General features: G+C 47.8%; 1 protein-coding gene across 1 annotated transcript; it reads right to left on the reverse strand.

The window, feature by feature from the left end:
• Positions 1-705: 705 nt before the first annotated feature.
• Positions 706-1,200, reverse strand: LOC125554470. Its single transcript, XM_048718021.1, has 2 exons — positions 1,143-1,200; positions 706-1,046 (listed from the first exon to the last, which is right to left on the reverse strand). Exons 1-2 carry the CDS (start codon positions 1,198-1,200, stop codon positions 706-708), a joined length of 399 nt encoding a protein of 132 aa, XP_048573978.1.
• Positions 1,201-24,764: the final 23,564 nt, after the last annotated feature.

Genomic DNA, 24,764 nt, shown 5'->3' on the forward strand with positions numbered 1-24,764 from the left:
AGGGAGGGGAATGGCGACGAGGTCGTCTGGGGAGATTGGAACGTGGGACGTGCGTTAGTGGGGTCGTGGCTAAGATAAAATTAATTTTGAATTTTTTATATCTACAGTAATTACCAAAAGTAAATAACCTGCTAATAGTTTGTAATATTTCTTCTTCATTTTACACTAGACAAGCACTATAGCATCGTCTTCCCTTCTCTAAGCTAGAGGATCCGGCTCTGCCTATATAATATTTTAGACAAATCTTTATATTTTTTATATTGTAAATTTTCACATCTCTGTAGTATTTTTTAATATATTCTCGTCTACTTTTACTGTTTCACTATGCAAAATTTACACTTATTCACAAAAATTTAACTACGCATTAATACCATCCGATCATCATCATGACAAACGAAACCCTAAAAAAACAAGACGTGGCAAATGTGGTTAGCGTCTTCAAATCATTAAAAAAAATTGTACTCTTTCGCGTGCATTAAAAAGCATTTTCATCCTGTAAATGATATCAGGCAACCACAATACCAGTTTATTGGGATGGAGACTTAATTGCTTTGGTAAGAGGGACATGAAGAATGGAGGCAATGAGAAATGATACACAGAAAGGAACATGCGCACTTTGGTGTTGCCATGCCAACTGCGGGCATTCGATAAAAGAAAAGTACTCCGACGCAAAAAAAAAACACAAATATTGGCCTGGACCGTGTCTCACGCCGGGCATTCCGGCGAGGCGTTATAGAGGGTGAAGTCAAGCGGCGTCTTGGCGGCGTAGGTGAAGGTGATTGGCTTGCCGTTGAAGATGGGCCAGCCGCTGTTGATGAGGCACAGCCCGTCCTCCCGGTTGAGCAGCCGGATCTTGGTCGTGTCTAGGATCACCGCCTTCACCTCGCCGAGGTTGCACGACATCACCACGCCGCTCTGCGGGCACGAGCACAGGTTCTCCACCGTCACCTCGTGCTGCGGCACGTTCAGGACCCGCCGCCCCGTCAGCACCGACGACACGCGGATGTCCTCCAGCTCGCACGGCCCGGGGTCGCCACCAGCATGCCCTGCGGACACGTCCACGGTACTACGTAAGATCCAAGGATCGATCGATGTGATTAAACTGTGACGGCGAACTACTCTATTACATTATCCTTGCGTACCAGTATGGAGAAGAGCTGCAACGAAGAGCAGGACGAGGATGCAGGTCTTGGACACCATGGCTGAGGAGCTAAGAACAAAGGTATAGTTCAGGAGAAGCTTTGATGTTATGAAGATTGCTTGGCCAGCCCAGCTATTATATAGGCCTGCGGCTCGTACATACTGCGTATCGATCGAATATACATCGATCCCGAGTTTGCTGCTTCCGTTTATAATCTCCTTCCATGCATGTGCCCTCTCTCGTGCTAAAATTCCGTAATGATATGCAGTTTCTTACCAAGTATATTTTGATCTCAACGAAAGTAATCATTTCCTACCGAATCCGTGGATTAATTTCCTTCTACCTTCAGGAGAGTACGCGCACAAGTCTGGAATGAAATCATCCTCCGTGCGTACCGACGACAGAAATACGATTTGGAGTCACAAATACCTATCGGGATGTTGGAATTTTGCTAGTAGGCTTTTGGCCCAAAGCCCAACTAAAATTCTGAAATTCTCTTGCTCTATTCATGCACACATGTGAGTGGAGTGAGTGATGCTAAAGTTTAGTCCCACCCGAAAGTTGAGAGAGAGTTACACCTTTTTATAAGGTGAGCTCTTCTACCACTTGTATGAGCATGAGAAGAGGAGACCTACACGCGCGCTCCTCCTCCTCGCTCGCCTCGCCTCGTCCACGGGTTGTGGGATTGAGCCGAGGACAGAGCTATGCACGTTGTCTATATTTTTGCTGCATGGGAAAATTAATGAGTCATTAATTAATAATTAACGGACGCGTTAATTACTGAACCGTTTTCGATTTTTTTGGATCGTGACGACTCGGACGTGGGGTTTACTCCCACAACCTACCCGGCCCGCACTATATAGTCAGGCAGACGTTTACCCTAGCCGCCACCGCTTCGTATGGTTTCTCACCACCGTTCCAAATCATTGCGCCGCCAAGCAAGTCCTCTCCATCCCTCCTTCCGGCGTGCACCGCGAGAAGGGACAGCAGTCCTCCGGAACCCCGCCTGTCGTGATCCTGTACGGGAGAGGGGCGATCAGATTTTTGGGGAGTGCACTCGTGCGACTGCTGGCAGCGACGACTTCGCGAACAACGACTTCTTCCCCGACCTCGGCAACCTCGTCCTCGACGACATGGGCGACAACGTCAACGCCGGCGGTGCTGCACCCGCTGCACCGTATGTGATTCTATCCTTCCTGTTCGAGATCGTGGTAGAATTCATGCTTCTAGTATTTGCCCTAGATGTGATATGTTCATCTGCTATGCTAGTTCGCATGATTAGTTTAATCTCTGCTGCTGTGGTCATGATTTATCTTCTGTTTATTCGGATTAAATCTCGTAATAATTTGCTCATATTTCCAACAATCCAAAAACATGATTATAGGCAATTTACTCTGAGTGGTTTTGTTGCGCATCTGAAGCCGCCTGCCTTTAAGGGGGCGCAATATAAGAAGTGGCGCACGTGAGCAGTCTACTGGTTTTAGACCATGGGCTGCTATGATGCCACCAAGGGTAAGCCTGAGGGCGATCTTAATCCAGCACAGCTGGAAGCTTCTGAGAAGATCGATACCCTCATTAAAGGCGCTCTTCTGAGTGTTCTTGATGACTCCATTATGGATTCGTATATGTCATTTGACAACGGCAAGGACATGTGGGCTGCGCTCGAGGCCAAGTTTGGTGCCTCGGACGCCGGCAGCGAGTTGTATGTCATGGAGCAATTCTATGACTACAAGATGACTGATGAGCGCCCTGTTGTACAGCAGGCTCATGAGATACAGTCGCTCGCAAAAGAACTTGAGTACTTCAAGTGTGTGTTGCCGGACAAATTTGTTGCCGGAGGCATCATTGCCAAGCTTCCACCTTCATGGAACAATTTTGCTACTTCCCTGAAACACAAGAGACAGGAGTTTTCCGTTGCGGATCTCATTGGTACTCTTGATGTTGAAGAGAAGGCGAGAGCAAAGGACACACATGCTCGAGTTGCCGAGGGAGGTTCTAGTGCCCACATGGTACAGAAGAAGAACTCCCAGCCCAACAAGTTCAAAAACAATAAGAACAAAACTCAGGGCAAAGGCAAGTTTGATACAAAGAACAAGCCATCACATTCTACCAACTTCAAGAAGAATTCTCATAAGAAGGGGAAGGGACTTTGCCATGTCTGCGGTGATCCTAATCACTGGGCTCCGAAGTGTCCTAACCGCTTTGAGGAGCGCGAACATGAGAAGAGCGGCAAGTCCGCTAATGTTGTCATCGGTGATACTGATATGAAGGAATCAGGGTACGGTATATTTCCTACCATCCTTTCAGTATTTCAATCCCCGGATTGGTTAAGTGACACCGGTGCCAATGTACATGTTTGTGCTGACGCCTCCATGTTTTCTTCTTACCAGGCAACAGGGACTTCACCCGTGCTGATGGGGAACTGGTCACATGCCATCGTTCGAGGTGTTGGTACGGTCGATCTGAAGTTTACTTCGGGGAAGACTGTGCGTCTGAAGAACGTTCATCATGTGCCGTCCATCAATAAAAATCTCGTTAGCGGTTCCCGTTTATGTCGAGATGGTTTTAAGTTGGTTTTCGAATCCAATAAAGTTGTAATTTCTAAGTGTGGACAATTTGTTGGAAAAGGCTATGAGTGCGGAGGCTTGTTCCGCCTATCTTTGTCAGATATTTGCACTAAAGTTATTAATAATGTTTGCCACAATAATGAGTATGATATTTGGCATTCACGACTCTGTCATATTAACTTTGGTTGCATGACGCGGTTAGCCAATATGAATTTAATTCCGAAAATCTCTACTGTCAAAGGCTCAAAGTGCCAAGTATGTGTGCAAGCTAAGCAACCTCGCAAGTCCCATAAGACTGCAGAGGCAAGAGACTTGGCGCCACTAGAGCTTATACATTCTGATCTTTGTGAGATGAATGGCGTGTTGACAAAAGGTGGAAAGAGATACTTCATGACGTTGATTGATGACTCCACTAGATATTGTTATGTGTATCTTTTGAAATCAAAAGATGAGGCTTTGACTTTCTTTAAAAACTACTATAAAGCTGAGGCAGAGAACCAACTTGATCGACAAATTAAACGACTTAGGTCCGATCATGGTGGAGAGTATTTTTTCAATGAATTTGATCTGTTTTGTGCGGAACATGGTATAATCCATGAGAGGACGCCTCCCTACTCACCCCATTCAAATGGGGTAGCCGAAAGAAAGAACCGAACTCTAACTGATATGGTTAACACCATGTTAGACACTTCGGGTCTATCCAAGGAATGGTGGGGGGAGGCGCTAATGAATGCGTGTCATGTCCTAAACCGAGTTCCCACAAAGCATAAGACCATGACTCCATTTGAGGAATGGGAAAGGAAAAGGTTGAAACTCTCTTACCTACGTACTTGGGGTTGTTTGGCGAAAGTCGATATACCAATTCCCAAGAAGCGCAAGCTTGGACCAAAAACCGTGGATTGTGTTCTTCTGGGCTATGCTTTTCATAGCATCGGCTATAGATTTTTGATAATAAAATCTGAGGTATCCGACATGCATGTTGGTACGATTATGGAATCAAATGATGCAACTTTCTTTGAGGACATATTTCCTATGAAGGATATGTCGAGTTCATCAAATCAGGAGATACCTACTCCATCTAGTGAGGAATTCACTGTAATTCCCGAACCCACCATTGCGATGGAACACGTTGAGAATCCTGTTGAGGGTAACAATGGAACTCCTATGAGGAGTAAGAGACAGAGGACTGCAAAGTCTTTTGGTGATGATTTCATTGTGTACCTCGTGGATGACACACCCAGGACTATTTCAGAAGCCTATGCATCTCCTGGTGCTGACTACTGGAAGGAAGCTGTACGTAGCGAGATGGATTCCATCTTAGCTAACGGTACCTGGGAGATCACTGGCCGTCCTTATGGGTGCAAACCTGTAGGATGTAAGTGGGTGTTCAAGAAGAAGCTTAGACCTGATGGTATGATTGAAAAGTACAAGGCACGACTTGTGGCCAAGGGTTATACCCAGAAAGAAGGTGAAGACTTCTTTGATACTTACTCACCCGTGGCTAGACTGACCACAATTCGGGTGCTACTATCACTGGCCACCTCACATGGTCTTCTCGTTCATCAAATGGACGTTAAGACGGCTTTCCTCAATGGAGAGTTGAAGGAGGAAATTTACATGGATCAGCCAGATGGTTTTGTAGTACCTGGTCAGGAAGAAAAGGTGTGCAAGTTGTTAAAGTCTTTATATGGCCTTAAACAAGCTCCTAAGGAGTGGCATGAGAAGTTCGAAAGAACATTAACTGCTGCCGTCTTTGTAGTAAACGATGGTGACAAGTGCGTGTACTATCGCTATGGTGGGGGCGAAGGAGTTATTCTTTGTCTGTATGTCGACGACATATTGATCTTTGGAACCAAACTTGATTTAATCAAGGAGGTTAAGGATTTCTTATCTCGCTGTTTTGAGATGAAGGATCTAGGAGTAGCTGATGTTATCTTAAACATCAAGCTGTTGAGAGATGAGAATGGTGGGATCACACTGCTTCAGTCTCATTATGTGGAAAAGGTCTTGAGTCGTTTTGGGTATAGCGACTGCACGCCTTCCCCAACTCCATATGATGCTAGTGTGTTGCTTCGAAAGAATCGACGGATTGCTAGAGATCAACTGAGGTATTCTCAGATTATTGGCTCGCTTATGTAATTGGCGAGTGCCACGAGGCCTGACATCTCTTTTGCTATGAGCAAGCTGAGTCAGTTTGTGTCAAAACTGGGAGATGATCATTGGCATGCGATTGAGAGAGTTATGCGCTATTTGAAAGGCACCGCGAGCTATGGGATTCACTACACCGGGTATCCAAGGGTACTGGAGGGTTATAGTGACTCAAACTGGATATCTGATGCTGATGAGATTAAGGCCACAAGTGGTTATGTTTTTACACTTGGTGGTGGTGCTGTTTCCTAGAAGTCTTGCAAGCAGACCATCTTAACGAGGTCAACTATGGAAGCAGAACTCACATCATTAGACACTGCCACTGTTGAAGCAGAGTGGCTTCATGAACTCTTGATGGACTTACCTATGGTTGAAAAACCAATACCCCCTATCCTGATGAACTGTGATCGTCAAGATAAACAGTTCTAAGGACAATATGAAGTCCTCAAGGCATGTGAAGAGGAGACTAAAATCTGTCAGAAAATTGAGGAACTCCGGAGTTATTCGTTGGATTATATCCAAACGTCGAAAAACTTGGCCGATCCCTTCACAAAGGGTCTATCACGTAATGTGATAGATAATGCATCGATGGAGATGGGTTTGAGACCCACCGCATGAGTTGTCCATAGTGGTAACCCACTCTATGTGATCGGAGATTCCGTGAAGTAGAAGTGGGAGACAAGCTGTTGGTCAGCTGGGAGGAGAGTATCCCTATATTAATTATCCCACTCCGTGAAGATGCAATACTATCCTGATCTGCATGGCAGGTTGATACTTATCTTAATGTGTTCCAAGTGGCATATTCGGGTAAGCACAGATGTTGTCCTGCAGAACATCTTCTGAGGAACACACCTATATGAATTTGACTGTTAACGTCGCAGTCTGTGAGAATTGGGTGTTTTCTGATAAATTCATGAAAGGCCCTGGAGTATGACGTATACGCTCCACCCGCGGGGAAGCCTTGCGGCAGCCCAGTATCGGTCAAGAATTTGTGTGAAACTAGTTTCACAGAAAACGTGTAGTTCAAGGCATAGTCCACTATTCAAGTTGTGATCTAGTGTAGCATAAATTTCTAAGTGGAAGTTCAACTTCACAGTCTCCACTAAGCACCGATATATAAAACAATGTTTTGGAACTAAATGATGAGATGTGCCAATGAGACTTTGTGGGGGATTGTTGAAATTTTGCTAGTAGGCCTTTGGCCCAAAGCCCAACTAAAATTTTGAAATTCTCTTGGCCCATTCATGCACACATGTGAGTGGAGTGAGTGAGGCTAAAGTTTAGTCCCACCCCGGAAGTTGAGAGAGAGTTGCACTTCTTTATAAGGTGAGCTCTTCTACCACTTGTATGAGCATGAGAAGAGGAGACCTACACGCGCGCTCCTCCTCCTCGCTCGCCTCGCCACGCCACGCCTCGCCTCGCGTCGTCACGATGCGCCGCGGGTTGCGGGATTGAGCCGAGCCGAGCCGAGGACAGAGCTATGCACATTGTCTATATTTTTGCTGCATGGGAAAATTAATGAGTCATTAATTAATAATTAACAGACGCGTTAATTACTGAAACGTTTCCAATTCTTTTGGATCGTGACGACTCGGACGTGGGGTTTACTCCCACGACCTACCCGGCCCGCACTATACAGTCAGGCAGACGTCTACCCTAGTCGCCACCGCTTCATATGGTTTCTCACCACCGTTCCAGATCATTGCGCCGCCAAGCAAGTCCTCTCCATCCCTCCTTCCGGCATGCACCGCGAGAAGGGACAGCAAGCCTCCGGAACCCCGCCTCTCGTGATCCTGTACGGGAGAGGGGCGATCAGGTTTTTGGGGAGCGCACTCACGCGACTGCTGGCAGCGACGACTTCGCGAACAACGACTTCTTCCCCGACCTCGGCAACCTCTTCCTCGACGACATGGGCGACAACGTCAATGCCGGCGGTGCTGCACCCGCTGCACCGTATGTGATTCTATCCTTCCTGTTCGAGATCATGATAGAATTCATGTTTCTAGTATGTGCCCTAGATGTGATATGTTCATCTCCTATGCTAGTTCGCATGATTAGTTTAATCTCTGCTGCTGTGGTCATGATTTATCTTCTGTTTATTCGGATTAAATCTCGTAGTAATTTGCTCATATTTCCAACTCGTGCCTCGATCGGCCGAAACACCAAGCGGCAACGTCGTACGCACGCACGAACACCTCTGGTTACTTGAAGGTGTCAAGCAGTAGTCATAGCCGTCGCACTGGAACTCGAGACCCAAGTTCCCGAACGGCTTCTCCCATACCCCGAAGAAGCCGGTCTTGCACTTCGAGACCTTCGGTAGCGGGGGTGCGGCTTGGAATCGGGTGTTAGAGTCGTGGAGTCATGGAAGCTGTGCAACGTGGCGGCGACAATGAAGATTCTCCAAATCGAGTGACGGTGCGGCCGCGGCCTAAATTTGGGCGGTGAATGGGTCGGAAGCGGACGAAAAACAAACATTTGTCCGTTTGCCCCGTGTGTTGGTCCGCAATTTGTATCCTCTACTTCCAAATGGACGCAGCCGGATCATTTGGAGTCGTGTGTTGGAGTTGACCAAATCTGACGTTAGATTTTTAACTGATTCCGGTAAATAAAAAGCGTTGTTCATCTAAAAAAGTTAAAATAAAACGCAAGTTTCATTTGGCTTAGCCTTCTCAAAATCCTCCTAGTAATCTTTGTAGGGTCTGTCTATGACTTATCTAAATGTGACATCCTTACGTCACATCTAAGTTGAAATCATCATCTGTTTTTTGTTTGTTTATTATTTTTCCTTTTTGTTATTGTATCGACTGGGCCTTGTCTATTCCTTTTTGTGTGAACAACGTGCCCATAGCACCTCGCATAGGCAAGGCCCAGCGTGCCTCACACCTGCCACACACTTGCTCACTCTATGGCCTGTAGCTGATCGTACGTAGTAACGATTTGTGTTTTGTATTCCTTTCGTTTCTTTTATTTTCTATTTTTTCTTTTTTCTTTTAGGTGCAGTTTTTTGTCAGTTCTAATATATGTTAAAAATTAAAATACACACTGATTTTTTTGCATATACGGTCACCATTGTATGCAATACACACTGCACAAATTCTAAAATTATGGTGAACATTTTATAATACACACTGAACAAATATTTAGTATATAATGACCTTTTTCTAATATAAATTGAACTTATTTTCTATGTATTGTGTATGTTTTTTGACATATATACGATGAACCTTTTACAAAATACTTAATGAAAAAAATTTAAAATGTACGCTGACTTCTAATAATAAATAAAACAATAGAAGAGGAAAAAAACCGGTCAAAAAACTAGAACAATGTTCACATATTAAAAAACGTACGTGGATTTAAAACAATCATGAATATGAACATTGTTCGTAAATTCGAAACATGTTATTTTAAAATGAACCCTAGTTGTGTATCATGGGTGGAGGTGCAACTAAGAAAAAAAATAAATCAGGCCTCCAATTGCGTATCGAGGGTGGAGTTTAATAATAATAGGTACTTTAGAACATTGTTACAAAAGTAAATCACCTCTACAACTACAAAACATTTTTGCAACCGGGGATCCTCGACAAACACACACCCCTCTAGTTGTGAGTCGATGCTCGACATGCAACTGGGGACCCTCGACAAACACAGACACATCCCTAGTTGCGAGTAGTTGTGAGTCAATGCTCATCATGCAACTAGGGACACACACACACATTTGTGGGTCGATGGCTGACAAGCAACTAGAGACCCTCGACAAACACACACACCCCTAGTTGCGAGTCGATGGTTGACATGCAACTGGGGACCCTCGACAAACACCCCTAGTTGTGAGTCGATGGTCGGCATGCAACTAGTGGCCCCGACAAATACACACACCACCTAGTTGTGAGTCGATGGTCGACATGCAACTGGGGACCCTCGACAAACACCGTTAGTTGCGAGTCGATGGTCGTCTTGCAACTAGGGGCCACCATAAAACACCCTTCCTAGTTGTGAGTCGATTATCAGCATGCAACTAGGGATCCTCGACAAACACACACACACACACACACACCCCTAGTTGTGAGTCGATGCTGGACATGCAACTGAGGACCCTCGACAAACACACACACCCTAGTTGCGAGTCGATGGTCCTCATGCAAGTGGAGACCCTCAACGAACACACACACCCCTAGTTGCGAGTCCATGCTCGTCATGCAACTGGGGACCATCGACAAACACACACACACACACCTAGTTGCGAGTCGACGGTCGGCTTGCAACTGAGGACCATCGACAAACACACACACCCCTAGTTACGAGTCGATGGTCGGCTTGCAACTGGGGACCCTCGACAAACACACACATCCCTATTTGCGAGTCGATGTTCGACATGCAACTGGGACCCTCGACGAACAGACCCCCTAGTTGCGAGTCGATGGTTGACATGTAATTGGGGACCCTCGACAAACACACACACCGTTAGTTGCGAGTCGATGGTCGACATGTAACTGGGAGCCTCGACAGACACAGACTCACCTAGTTGTGAGTCGGTGATCTTATTGCAACTGGGGAACCTCGACAAACACACACACCCCTAGTTGCGAGTCGGTAGTCTGCTTGCAACTGGAGACCCTTGACACGCACACACACACACACACACACACACACACACACACACACTGTCGGTGTCAAAACCGACGGATCTCGGGTAGGGGGTCCCGAACTGTGCGTCTAGGCCGGATGGTAACATGAGGGGGACACGAAGTTTTACCCAGGTTCGGGCCCTCTTGATGGAGGTAAAATCCTACGTCCTACTTTATTAATATTGATGATATGGGTAGTACAAGAGTAGATCTACCACGAGATCGAAGAGGCTAAACCCTAGAAGCTAGCCTATGGTATGATTGTTGTTGTGTATGTTGTCCTACAGACTAAAACCCTCCGGTTTATATAGACACCGGAGAGGGTTAGGGTTACACAAAGTCGGTTACAATGGTAGGAGATCTGCATATCCGTATCGCCAAGCTTGCCTTCCACGCCAAGGAAAGTCCCTTCCATACACGGGACGAAGTCTTCAATCTTGTATCTTCATAGTCCAGAAGTCCGGCTGAAGGTATAGTCCGGCCATCCGGACACCCCCTAATCCAGGACTCCCTTAGTAGCCCCCGAACTAGGCTTCAATGACGATGAGTCCGGCGCGCAGATTGTCTTCAGCATTGCAAGGCGGGTTCTCCTCCAAATTCCTGTACCTGTTGAATAAAGTCCAGTTTCTTATAGATGTTGCGCTCCTTGGCTTCTACGCCCAATAATGGCCGCTTCCCACGTGTCATACGAATATGAAAAGTCTGAGTGTTTTTACATTCACACCCCTAGCCGCGTAAACATAGCGAGCTAGTGACGCTCCAGACCAAGGGATTTCTCCCCCCGGCCTATATGGTCCCGGTTCGAGCCGGCCTTGCCATCTATAATGGCGGAGAGCAAGCGGAGAGTGCCCCTAATCCCTCCGAAGGAGAGCGGGTGTGCCTCGTCTCTTATTTAATAAGGGGGCTCAGATTTCCAATCCATTCATTTCTCCGGGGGCTCCTGGAGTTCTATGGCCTCCAGCTACACAATCTCATGCCTGCCTCTGTATTGCATATCGCGGGCTTCGTAGCCCTCTGCGAGCTGTTTTTGGGTATCGAGGCTCATTTCGGGCTATGGAAAAGGTTATTCTGCCTTGTGCCCCGCTCTAAGGAGGGGTCAATGTATCAAGTGGGCGGAGCCGAAGTGTGGCGCATCGCCGGGACCGGATATCTGTCCGGAACCCCAAAGAAGGCGTCCGAAGACTGGCCCTCAGAATGGTTTTATATAGAAGACGTCCCGCTGCCGGATCCTGTCCGGATCGGCCTCCCTGAATTCAACAGTGCTCCCTTAAAGAAGCGCCTAAGCTGGCACCCACGGAGCCCTCAGAGGGAAAGTGACAGGGACATCATTTACCTGATGGGCCGAATAATATTGTTAGGCCATTCCAGACTAACCATGATCGGGGTTATGGCCGAATGCATTATGTGGGGGGTGCAACCGCTTCAGTATAGAAGCCACCCCATGTGGGACTTCAACGGGGAGGATGACGCCACCCGCTACGGCCGTAAGGGGCCGGATTCAGCTGCCGCTCTACTAAAGATCTTGTCCACTTTGTATAAGGGAGAAGAGGAGGAATTTCTCCACGTCAACCCACAGGGTGGATTCTCTATCCACAATCCCCAAAGCTGGGTAAGCGGTCGTATTTACTTGCCCATCCGTTTTGTATTCCCATTGTTAAATATTCAGTCTGACGACTTCAACACAGGAACTGTGCCGGGCTGTTAAGGAAATAAGCAGCCCTCCTCCACAACCCGAGGACCCAGGACGGTCCCTCGACCCGGCCTCTCAAGAGGATCCGGACATATCTGTGGAGCTAATTGATGGAGTGTTCCATCAATTAAGCAAGGACAATGCCTTGGTGGCCATTACGGCCGATTACCCAGGGCTAATCCCGGCCCCCGAGGTAACTGAGATCGAAGTCGCAGTACCCCGAATAGGTGTCCGCCCTCTCGTGTTTTCAGTTTCCTGATTACAACCAAACTTTGCAGGGGAGGTTTTTAAGGCGGAAGGCCGAACCTGCGGCGACAAGCCAACGAGGGGCCGTAGGGCCCCGTGGGCAGAAAAGAAGTGCAGTCCGGACCGAGGCGTCAGCGCAAAGGTATGGCGCGCCCCTTATCCCAGGTGTTATACCTTCGAGGCACATTGACACTCGTGCTCTCTTCAGGACAAAGAGACCTCGCCGGACTATATCCAGAGAGGCTGCCAATCGCGCCTCCACTAGCCAGGCTCCAAAGCCTGGTCCGGAGGCGGAGGCGAACGCAATGCGTGCGCCAGACGCTCCTCCGACGGAGGATGTGGACGGGTTGTCTGCCACCAACTCTGAGGTGGAGAGTGCCATGAACCACAGGCGTCGCCGGACAATTCTTCGCGACGCTTGTTTCTCCCAAGGGGCGTTAGATGCCTTCAACTCGGGAGATGCGTACCTCCGTGCCGCTCAAAATGGTCTAGCCAGAGCCACAGAGCAATATGTAAAAGACATACGGGTAAGAAAATTTTGGTAATTATATATATATATATATACCAGTAGCCCCCGAGACTTGAAATAGTTAGAATAACTGATTTAAGGATCATTTGTTATGCAGGTTCTTACAGAAAAGAATTCCCTACTGTCCAAGGAGCTGGAAGAGTGCAAAGCCCAACTTGAGGCCGCACTAGCCGTGGCAGGGGAGCCCAAGGAGACCCCCTCTGGTAATACACAGTTCGAAAGATAAGTATTTTGCGAAGCACAGCATGGGTGCAAATCTGACAAATGAAATTGCAGATGGCGCCAGATTGAATCCGGAAAGGCAACACCTCCTACGCCAGCTAAAGGCTGGTGAGAAGGTGCTGACAAAGGTGAGGCGGGAGAAGAACGATCTCCAAGATGCCAACACCAAGCTGGGCGTCGAGCTGGAAGATGTTCGTGCCCAGCTGTCAGACTCCGTGAAGGAGAATCAGCGGCTTCGGCGCGACATATTTAGTAAGTGCTTGAACGAACCTTTGAAAGAAAGTTCGGCGGGGAAGTCGACTAACAGAGCAATGTCTGTAGGCGTGCTAACAGGTCGTCCTGCAGAGGAGATGCCCGGTTCTACGGGTGACCTTCTTCCCGAGCCCTTGCAACTACTTGATCGAGTTTGGCAGGCTATGCAAGGCGCCGCCCAGGCCCTGTTGCCATCCGTCTCCATGCCCGAAGGTCTTGGAGAGCTTGCGAAGAAGCTAAAGGGAGCACGGCGGCGCTTCCGATTGTGGAAGATATCGGCCTGCCGTCAAGGCGCTAGGGAGGCCTGGGCCATGGTGAAGACGCGGTACGCAAAGGCTGACCCCAACCACATGGCCGAGGTCGGTCCTGTAGGGCCCGATGGGAAGGAGATCCCTGTAAGCTTAGTATACGGCCAAGTAGAGTTGGCCGCAAAGTATTCCCAACAGGACTGCAAATTAGACAGCCTATTAGATGGTATTGAAGAGGAATACAATCAGTCAAAATGACTATGTAATTTAATTGACATTTATAATGCCTTCTAGCCGGATTGTAGATCATTTGTCATGGTTGACCTTTTCGCTTCAGCCTCGGGACCTGACGGTCCGGAGTGTGTCCGAATTCCCATGCGGTTATATATGAACCAGGGAATGCATGGAGACCAGGCGTAGGGGTCATTAGTGCTTGAACAGACAAGTGCCCGACTAGTTATGTTATATTACATGGTTAGTAAGAAACATCTTCCAGGGAGAATAGTTCCGTTAGGGGTTCCTTTCCCTGGGAGGCATGCCCTAAGGTGCATGTCCATGCTGCGAAAAGAAACGCAGGAAAAACATCTGGGGGCGTATAGATAAAAATAAAAAGGATCATATTTAGTTCACCGACCGAATATTCCCTTAAGAACGCTAGCTTTCGGCTTCACCCAGTCTGAGGTACACGTTCGGCTGACCCGGCAGTAACAATCGCAGAGGTGCTCCCTTTACCACCTAGCCGAACAATCGGGAACGTAGGGGTAAGCACAGGAGCCAGGCAACCCAGCTTGGCCAAAACTTAAGTCATATCGATGCATATAATGGTGAATAAAAGGTGCATGCAGAAGTGTGACACATGTGTTGGGCATGAAGCCCGTATGAATAAGCTTCTATTTAAAGAAGCCCCCAGGTTTAATGAGCGCGGATAGCGCGTCACTTTATGAGCCTTTAAAGGCTATAAGAGAGAGAGAAGAAGAAGAAGAGAAATGTAAGACAGAAAATATATAAAAAATGGACAGAGGAAGGAGACGAACACAGAGTCCGGCGCTAGGCATAGAATCTTCGGAGACGGGCTGCGTTCCATGGGTTTGGCTTGAGTCGGTTATCCGATGCATCCCGCAGGCGATACGCTCCACCAGTCAGGACTTGGTCAATTATGAAGGGACCTTCCCACTTGGGCTTGAGTTTGTCCTTTTTCTTGTCCAGTAGTCGTAGAACTAATTCGCCAACGTTGTAATTTTTGGCCCGTACTTCTGTGCTTTGGTATCTTCGAGCCTGCTGTTGATAGAATGCGGAACAGGCTTTTGCCACGTCATGCTCCTCCTACAATGCGTCCAAGCTGTCCTGCCGATCGAGCTCGGCTTCTCTTTCTTCGTACATGCGCACTCGAGGTGAGTCATGAATTATGTCGCAAGGCAAAACTGCCTCTGCGTCGTACACCATAAAGAATGGCGTGTATCCGGTGGTGCGATTCGGCGTGGTCTGCAGCCCCCAGAGTACGGAGTCGAGCTCCTCTACCCAGTGCGTGTTAGATTCCTTGAGGGACCGCACTAATCTGGGTTTGATGCCGCTCATGATAAGACCATTTGCACGTTCGACCTGGCCGTTAGTTTGTGGGTGATAGACGGAAGCATAATCGAGCTTGATGCCCATGTTTTTGCACCAGAGTTTTACCTCGTCGGCCGTGAAGTTCGTGCCGTTATCAGTGATGATGCTGTGGGGGACGCCGTAACGGTGTACAACCCCGGATATAAAGTCTATCACCGGTCTGGATTCGACCGTCTTAACAGGCTTGGCTTCTATCCATTTGGTGAACTTATCCACCATGACCAGTGAGTATTTTTGCTTGTGGGTTCCGCCTTTAAGGGGTCCAACCATGTCAAGCCCCCAGACCGTGAAGGGCCAAGTAATGGGGATAGTTTGGAGGGCGGTGGGTGGCATATGGCTTTGGTTTGCAAAGTGCTGGCAACCGGTGCATCGTTGGACTAAGTCCTGAGCGTCTGCCCAGGCCGTCGGCCAATAAAAGCCCGTACGAAAGGCCTTGCTTACAAGGGACCGAGCTGCAGCGTGATGACCGCCGAGTCCGACATGAATTTCAGCCAGGAGGTTCCGCCCCTCCTCTTCGGAGATGCACCTTTGAAGGGGTAGTGCTTTTCTTATAAAGCTCTCCCTCATGGACTCTGCAGGCTTTGGATCGCCGCACCATGCAGTGTGCTTCATTTTGGTCCTCGGGGAGTTCCGCCTAGTAAGGTAGGCGAGGAATGGTTCTGTCCACGGGGCGATGACGGCCATTAGTACGTGGGCTGAAGGTGTTATTTCATTGGTAGAGCCTCCGATTGTGTCAGTATGTTCGGTGTCGGGCAGTGCGGTTGGGTCCGGCCTGTTATTGTTCGGCTCCCCTTCCCATACTACGGATGGCTTGAACAACCTTTCCAAGAAGATGTTGGGGGGGACTACATCGCGTTTGCGCCGATGCGTGCCAGGACATCTGCCGCCTGATTATTTTCCCGGGCTATATGGTGAAATTCAAGCCCCTCGAACCGAGCTGACATTTTTAGGATGGCATTGCGGTAAGCTGCCATTTTTGGATCCTTGGCATCGAAGTCTCCATTTATTTGGGATATTGCGAGGTTCGAGTCCCCGCGCACCTCTAGGCGTTGAATGCCCATGGATACTGCCATCCGAAGACCATGTAAAAGGGCCTCATATTCGGCTGCATTGTTGGAGTCCGTGTACATAATCTAGAGTACGTATTAAACTATGTCTCCTATGGGGGACGTCAAAAAGACACCGGCCCCAAGTCCGGCCAACATCTTGGAGCCGTCGAAATGCATGATCTAATTTGAATATGTGTTGTACTCTTTAGGGAGTTCGGCCTCCGTCCATTCTACGACGAAGTCGGCCAAGACTTGCGACTTGATGGCTCGTCGTGACTTATAAGTTATGTCGAACGGGAGGATCTCAATGGCCCATTTTGCAATCCGGCCCGTTGCGTCACGGTTCTTTATAATATCGTTAAGTGGTACTTCCGAGGCTACTGTTATTGACCACTCTTGAAAGTAGTGTCGTAGCTTCCGGGATGCCATGAATACCGCGTACGCAATCATTTGATAATGCGGGTACTGTGATTTGCAGGGAGTGAGGACAGTGGACACATAATAGACCGGCTTTTGAAGGGGGAATTTGTGTCCGTCCGCTTCTCGTTCGACGACGAGCACTGCGCTTACAACCTGATGTGTTGCTGCAATGTATAATAGCATTGGTTCGCCAATGTTTGGCGCAGCCAGGACTGGGTTTGTTGCCAGTATGGCTTTTATTTCATCGAGTCCGGCCGTGGCTGCATCCGTCCATTTGAAGTGTTCGGTGCGCTGAAGGAGGCGGTAAAGGGGTAGGCCTTTTCTCCCAAGCGGGAGATAAAGCGGCTTAGAGCCGCCACGCATCCGGTTAACTTTTGTATTTGTTTGAGGTCCTTTGGGATATCCAGTTGTGACAGAGCTCGGATCTTGGCTGGATTTGCTTCAATTCCTCTACTGAATACAATGAAGCCCAAGAGCTTTCCGGCTAGAACGCCGAAAACGCATTTTTCCGGGTTGAGCTTGATGTCGTATGTTCGGAGGTTATCAAATGTGAGCCTCAAGTCGTCCACTAGAGATTCAACATGTCTTGTTTTGATGACCACATCATCTACATATGCCTCCACTGTTTTGCCGATCTGGCTTGCCAGACATGTCTGAATCATGCGCTGATATGTTGCGCCGGCGTTTTGGAGCCCGAAGGGCATCGTGTTGAAGCAGAATGGGCCATATGGTGTGATAAATGCCATTGCGGCTTCGTCTGGTTCTGCCATCTTGATTTGATGGTAGCCGGAATATGCGTCGAGGAAACACAACGAATCGTGTCCTGCGGTAGCGCCGATAATTTGATCGATGCGGGGGAGGGGGAAGGGATCCTTTGGGCAAGCCTTGTTAAGGTCTTTAAAATCAACACACAGGCGCCGGCGTTCTTTATATCGTTTTCAAGCGAGATCACCTCACCTTCCCAGTGGCACACTTGGATTTCCAAGTTGAGGCCAGGTTCATTCATTCCTTGTCAAATCTTGCGTATGCATCACATATCGCATCCCGCATAGCATACCATGTTTGCATCATGTTGTTTGAGCTTTGCACGTGGTTGATTGTGTCCTTTTTGCTTGTTTGTCTTGTTTGGGTAGAGCCGGGAGACGAGTTCGCTAACAAGGATCCCGTTGAGTTTGCTTTCGAGGATCCAGTCAACTCTGACAACTTTGCAGGCAAGATGATCATACCCTCGAAATCACTTCTATCTTTGCTTTGCTAGATGCTCGCTCTTTTGCTATGCCTATGCTACGATGCCTACCACTTGCTTATCATGCCTCCCAAATTGCCATGTCAAACCTCTAACCCACCATGTCCTAGAAAACCGTTGATTGGCTATGTTACCGCTTTGCTCAGCCCCTCTTATAGCGTTGCTAGTTGCAGGTGAAGATCGGAGACCGTTCCTTGTTGGAACATTATTTTCTTGTTGGGATATCATTATATTATCCTGTTATCTTAATGCATCTATATACTTGGTAAAGGGTGGAATGCTCGGCCTCTCGCCTAGTGTTTTGTTCCACTCTTGCCGCCCTAGTTTCCGTCATATCGGTGTTATGTTCCCGGATTTTGCGTTCCTTACGCGGTTGGGTGATAATGGGAACCCCTTGACAGTTCGCCTTGAATAAAGCTGTTCCAGCAATGCCCAACCTTGGTTTTACCATTTGCCACCTAGCCTCTTTTTCCCTTGGGTTTTCGGAGCCCGAGGGTCATCTTATTTAAACCCCCCCGGGCCAGTGCTCCACTGAGTGTTGGTCCAACCTAGAGCACCTTGCAGCGCCACCTCGGGGAAACTCGAGGGCTGGTTTTAGTTGTACGGATGGCTTATCCAATTGTGCCCTGAGAACGAGATATGTGCAGCTCCTATCGGGATTTGTCGGCACATTCGGGCGGTGTTGCTGGATTTGTTTTAACTTGTCGAAGTGTCTTGTAGAACCGGGATACCGAGTCTGATCGGAATGTCTCTGGAGAAGGTATATCCTTGGTTGACCGTGAGAGCTTGTCATGGGCTAAGTTGGGACTCCCCTGCAGGGATTTGAACTTTCGAAAGCCGTGCCCGCGGTTATGGGCAGATGGGAATTTGTTAATGTCCGGTTGTAGATAACTTGAACCTTAACTTAATTAAAATGAATCAACTGTGTGAGTTACCGTGATGGTCTCTTCTCGGCGGAGTCCGGAAAGTGAACATGGTGTTGGAGTAATGCTTGCCGCAGGTTGTTCTCTAGTTATGCGTTCGCACTTTGCCTTCTCTTCTCGCTCTCATTTGCGAATAGGTTAGCCACCATATCTTGCTAGTCGCTTGCTGCAGCTCCACATATTTTACCTTGCCTTACCTATAAGCTTAAATAGTCTTGATCGCAAGGGTGCGAGATTGCTGAGTCCCTGTGGCTCACAGATTACTTCCAAACCAGATGCAAGGCCTGATGACTCTGTTCCAGATGACGCGCTTGAGCTCAAGTGGGAGTTCGACGAGGACTCACGCCATTACTATGTGTCTTTCCCTGATGATCAGTAGTGGTACCCAGTTGGGGCGATCGGGACCGTGTCGCATGTTGGGTTGGTCTTTTATTTTGGCACCGTAGTCGGGCCATGAGTGATTGGATGATGTAATGCTATTTATGTACTCTGTTTGACGTGGCGAGTGTAAGCCAACTATGTACCTTCCCCTTTTATTATTTATATTACATGGGATGTTGTGAAGATTGCCTAACTTGCGACATTGCTTTCAATGCGGTTATGCCTCTAAGTCGTGCTTCGACACGTAGGAGATATAGCCGCATCGAGGGCGTTACAAGTTGGTATCAGAGCCTTCCCCGACCTTAGGAGCCCCCACTGATTGATCGTTTTTAGCAGCCGAGTTGAGTCTAGAAAAAATGTTTTGACTCATTTAGGAATTATATATCGGGGAGTTTAGGAATTCTTTTTACTCCCCAGTCCCTTCATCGCTCTGGGAAGGCATCCTGACGTGGAGTTTTGACTCTTCTCTTCTCAAATTTCACTAAAAAAAATTTTAGGATCACGCGGGTATCTTGGAATCGTTCCGATGGATTTGTGACGAGAACATTGTTCTTGGTGCCTCCTGTCATTTAGGGGTTGTGGCAGTGTCCCGGGGAGTTGAGCTCCGAGGTGTTGTCGTCACAATTTTATCGTTGCAGTTATGGAATACCTGAGTTTAGTATGCTGACATCGAAAATCTCTTTTATGCAGTTGTTGGTGAGATAACCTCGACGCCACCCAGTACTGGGGCGGGAGTTCGGGAGTATTGCCATAACTTGTATAACGGATGCTTTTCGAAGGTTGAGGTAGATGGTTTCCGAAGTTTTTCTCGGTTATGTGTTGAAGGATGGATACAGCTGGATGTAGGATTTGCTAGATTTGGGTGAGATATTATGCTTCCCATGTATCCCCAACACCTGATTGCATAACCGGAAAGGTTCGGGAGTTTCATAGGTGGGAATTCTTGTAGCTCTAGTTCTTCTTCCACGGATATTTGGTTTGAGATTGGGATTTCTTACCGAGTATTCGTTCTTGATCCGTACCTTGTTGATTTTTTCCTCTACCTAAATTCTAAGTGGCTTCTCAATTTATGGATATGTGACCATTTCAAGTGGAATACATTCGTTCATTTTGTTCGGATGTGAAGACTATATGTTGCAATTTCATCCCGCTTGATTCAGCTTCATTTTATCTGTCAATGTGCTAACGGATGTCACCCTCTTCAGGATGGCTCCCGCTAAGAGCAGCAAACAGAATCAGAATCAGGATCTGCCACCACGTCCCCCTCCTCCAGAGGCATGGCAAGATGTGATGGCCGCTACCAATGCAAGCACGCAGTTGATCATGCAAATTCTTCAAGAGCGCAACCAAGCGAACCAAGGCAACCAAGGCAACAATCAGAATCACTTTGCTACACTCAACCAGTTCCTTGCTAACGGGCCAAAGACCTTCAGCAATTGTGTTGAGGCAACTTATGCTGACGATTGGCTCGTGGACTTATGCAAGCATTTCGAGTGCAGTAACGTCAGACCTGAGGACTTTGTCAAGTTCGCTTCCTTCCAACTCAAAGACCAAGCTGCAGAATGGTTCCAGCAGTACAAGGATTCCAGAGGTGGCCGTGTGATTACCTGGGATGAATTCCGTCAAGACTTCAATCATCATATTCCTCAGAGTGTGGTTGAAAGCAAGCGTGAGGAATTCCGCAACCTGAAGCAAGGCTCTTTGTCTGTCTATGACTACAACAAGTTGTTTCAGAAGCTCGCCCGCTTTGCTAAGCAGGACGTCCCTGATGAGAAGAGCATGTTATACCAGTTCAGGGGTGGTCTCAGAGAAGAAATCTAGCTAGCTCTTGTTCTCTTTGAGCCCTTGAGGTACGATGAGTTCTACAACATGGCATTGAAGCAAGAGGCTGCTCAACTGAGGTGTGATGCTTCCAAGAAGCGAGTCAGAGATGCTACTCCTTCCTCCTCTACTCAAGTGGCCAAGCAGCAGAAGTATTGGCTTCCTCCTCCTTTCTTCCGCCAGCCGTATCAGCAGAAGAGCAAAGGTGGCAGTGGATCTTCCCACCCAACCCTGGCTTTCAGAACAAGACTTCGTCTCAAGCTTCAAGATCGAGTGCTCCGTATCACCGTCCGCTTTAAGAGGTCACGTGCAACAAGTGCCAACAGAAGGGTCACTATGCCAACAAGTGCTTCAACCAGAGGCGTCTCCCTCCTCCTCCTCCTATGAGATTGGCAAGTACAACTGTGGTCAAGCATAACCCCAAGTACGCCAAGGTCAACATGGTGAATGCAGCTCAGGCAGAGGACTCATCAGATGTCATCATGGGTAACCTTCCTGTTAACGATATTCCCGCAAGAGTTCTTTTTGACACTGGTGCATCGCATTGTTTCATCTCGAGACCTTTTGCATCTAAGCATGATTTTTTTACTCAAGTGTTGCCCAAACCGTTGGCTATTGTCTCTCCGGCCCGTCAAATGACATCTCGAGTATGCGTTCCGGATGTTACAATCACTTTGGGTGACTATAAGTTCTTGTCTTCTCCAAATGTTCTTGGTGACTCGGATATTGATCTTATTCTCGGAATGGACTGGCTTTCTAAGCACAAGGCTCAGCTTGATTGTGCAGCCAAGCAGATTCAATTGACTCATTCGTCTGAGGATGTAATTGTCTTTGCCGCTCGTGATGATACCATCCGTTTGTTTTCTCTCAATGAGAAGGGTGAACTGGATGCCATCTCTCAAATTCCAGTCGTTTGTGAATATCAAGATGTCTTTCCAGAAGAGCTTCCAGGAATGCCTCCGCACTGGCCAGTTGAATTCGTCATCGATCTTGCGCCTGGCACGGAACCAGTGTGCAAACGTCCTTACAAGCTCGGACCAGAAGAGTTGAAGGAGCTGAAGAAGCAACTCGATATTCAAGAGCGAATGGGTCTCATCTGGCCTAGTTCTTCTCCGTGGGGTTGTGGAGTTCTTTTTGTGAATAAGAAGGATGGAACGGACCGACTTTGTGTTGACTACCGTCCATTGAACAAGAAGACTATCAAGAACAAATACCCACTTCCCAACATCAACGAGCTGTTTGAACAACTCAAAGGTGCCCAAGTATTCTCCAAGCTTGATCTCCGTATGGGTTATCACCAGATTCGAATCCGTGAGCAAGATATTCCCAAGACGGCTTTCAGGACAAGCTATGGTTCATACGAATACACTGTCATGTCTTTTGGCCTCGTCAACTCTCCTCCGACTTTCTCTCGCATGATGAACTTCATCTTCAACGCCTACACCAATGAATTTGTTTTGGTCTATCTCAACGACATTCTGGTCTTTTCAAAGAACAAGGAAGATCATGCCAAACACTTGCGTTTGGTGCTTGATAAGCTCAGGGAACACCAGTTCTACGCCAAGTTCTCAAAGTGCGAATTTTGGCTCGATGAGGTTATTTATCTTGGACATATCATCTATGCCAATGGCATTGCGGTGAATCCTGAGAAGGTGTCTGCAATTGTGAATTGGGAACCACCTCAGAACATGAAGCAACTCCGTAGCTTCCTCGGTCTCGCAAGCTACTGTCGAAGGTTCGTTGAGAACTTTTCAAAGATCACGAAGCCTCTCGCAAATCTTCTCCAGAAGCACGTCAAGTACGTTTGGTCTCCGGAGTGTGACATTGCTTTCAACACTTTGAAAGAGAAATTGGTCACTACTCCAGTTCTGACTCCTCCTGATGAATCCAAACTGTTCGAGGTCTTCTGCGATGCCTCTCTCCAAGGCCTCGGTGCAGTGTTGATGCAAGAGAAGAAAGTTGTGGCTTATACTTCTCGCCAGTTGAAGCCCAACGAGAAGAACTACCCCACTCATGACCTCGAGTTGGCGGCAGTTGTGCATGCTCTTTTGACTTGGAGACATATCTTATTGGGAAGAAAAGTGGACATCTTCACTGACCACAAGAGTCTCAAGTACATCTTCACTTAGCCTAATCTCAACCTCAGGCAGACTCGATGGGTCGAAATGATTCAAGAGTATAATCCGAGTATCGAGTATACTCCAGGCAAGGCCAATGTGATTGCTGACGCATTGAGCAGGAAGGCTTATTGCAACAGTCTGATTCTCAAGACTTATCAACCCGAGCTTTGTGAAGCTTTCCGCAAACTCAATCTGCAAGTTGTTCCTCAAGGTTTCCTCGCCAACCTTCAAGTCTCTCCTACCTTGGAAGACCAGATTCGCGAGGCTCAACTTCTTGATGCTATGGTGAAGAAGGTGAAGATTGGGATTGCCAAGAGCCAACCCAAGTACAAGTGCTACCACCTTGATGACAAGGATACTCTCTTCTTCGAGGATCGTATTGTTGTGCCCAAAGGTGACCTTCGTAAAGTGATCATGAACGAGGCTCACAATTCACTCCTCTCCATCCACCCTGGGAGCACGAAGATGTATCAGGACCTCAAGCAGGCTTATTGGTGGACTCGAATGAAGCGTGAGATTGCTCAGTTCGTGAATGAGTGTGATGTCTGCAGAAGAGTGAAGGCAGAACACCAAAGGCCAGCTGGTCTCCTCCAACCTCTTGCCATTCCAGAATGGAAGTTTGACCACATTGAGATGGACTTCGTGACTGGGTTTCCAAAGTCCAAGCGTGGCAATGATGCTATATTCGTTGTCATCGACAAACTCACTAAAGTGGCTCACTTTCTGCCTATCAAAGAGTCTATCACTCCAGCTCAATTGGCGGAGCTGTATACCTCTCGGATTGTCTCGCTACACGGTATTCCACAGGTGATCTCTTCAGACCGTGGCAGCATCTTTACCTCCAAGTTTTGGGATTCTTTTCAGAAGGCCATGGGCACAAACATCCGCTTCAGCACAGCTTTCCATCCTCGAACTAGCGGTCAAGTTGAGCGTGTCAATCGGATTCTCGAAGATATGCTTAGGGCTTGTGTGATCTCCTTCGGCATGACGTGGGAAGATTGTCTTCCATATGCTGAATTCTCCTACAACAAGAGTTTTCAAGCAAGTTCGGGCAAGGCCCCATTCGAAATTCTGTATGGCAGGAAGTGTCGTACCCCTCTCAACTGGTCTGAAACCGGCGAACGTCAACTTCTGGGAAATGACTTAATCACAGAGGCAGAGGAAATGTGCAAAGTCATTCGAGATAACCTCAAAGCAGCCCAATCGCGCCAGAAGAGCTACTATGATAGTAAGCACCGTGATTTGGCTTTCGAGATCGGAGATCATGTTTACCTCCGCGTCTCTCCAATGAAAGGTACTCGTCGCTTCGGTATCAAAGGGAAGCTTGCCCCTAGATACGTGGGACCTTTCAAGATCGTCAGCAAGAGAGGCGATCTCGCCTATCAACTCGAGCTTCCTTCAAACTTTGCAAATGTGCATGACGTGTTCCATGTCTCTCAGCTCCGCAAGTGCTTCAAGACTCCTGAACGCACCGCCAACTTCGAAGACATTGAGCTCCAAGAAGATCTCTCTTATCGTGAGCACC

This window comes from Triticum urartu, chromosome 4, assembly GCF_003073215.2.
Source record: "Triticum urartu cultivar G1812 chromosome 4, Tu2.1, whole genome shotgun sequence".
NCBI lineage: Eukaryota > Viridiplantae > Streptophyta > Magnoliopsida > Poales > Poaceae > Triticum > Triticum urartu.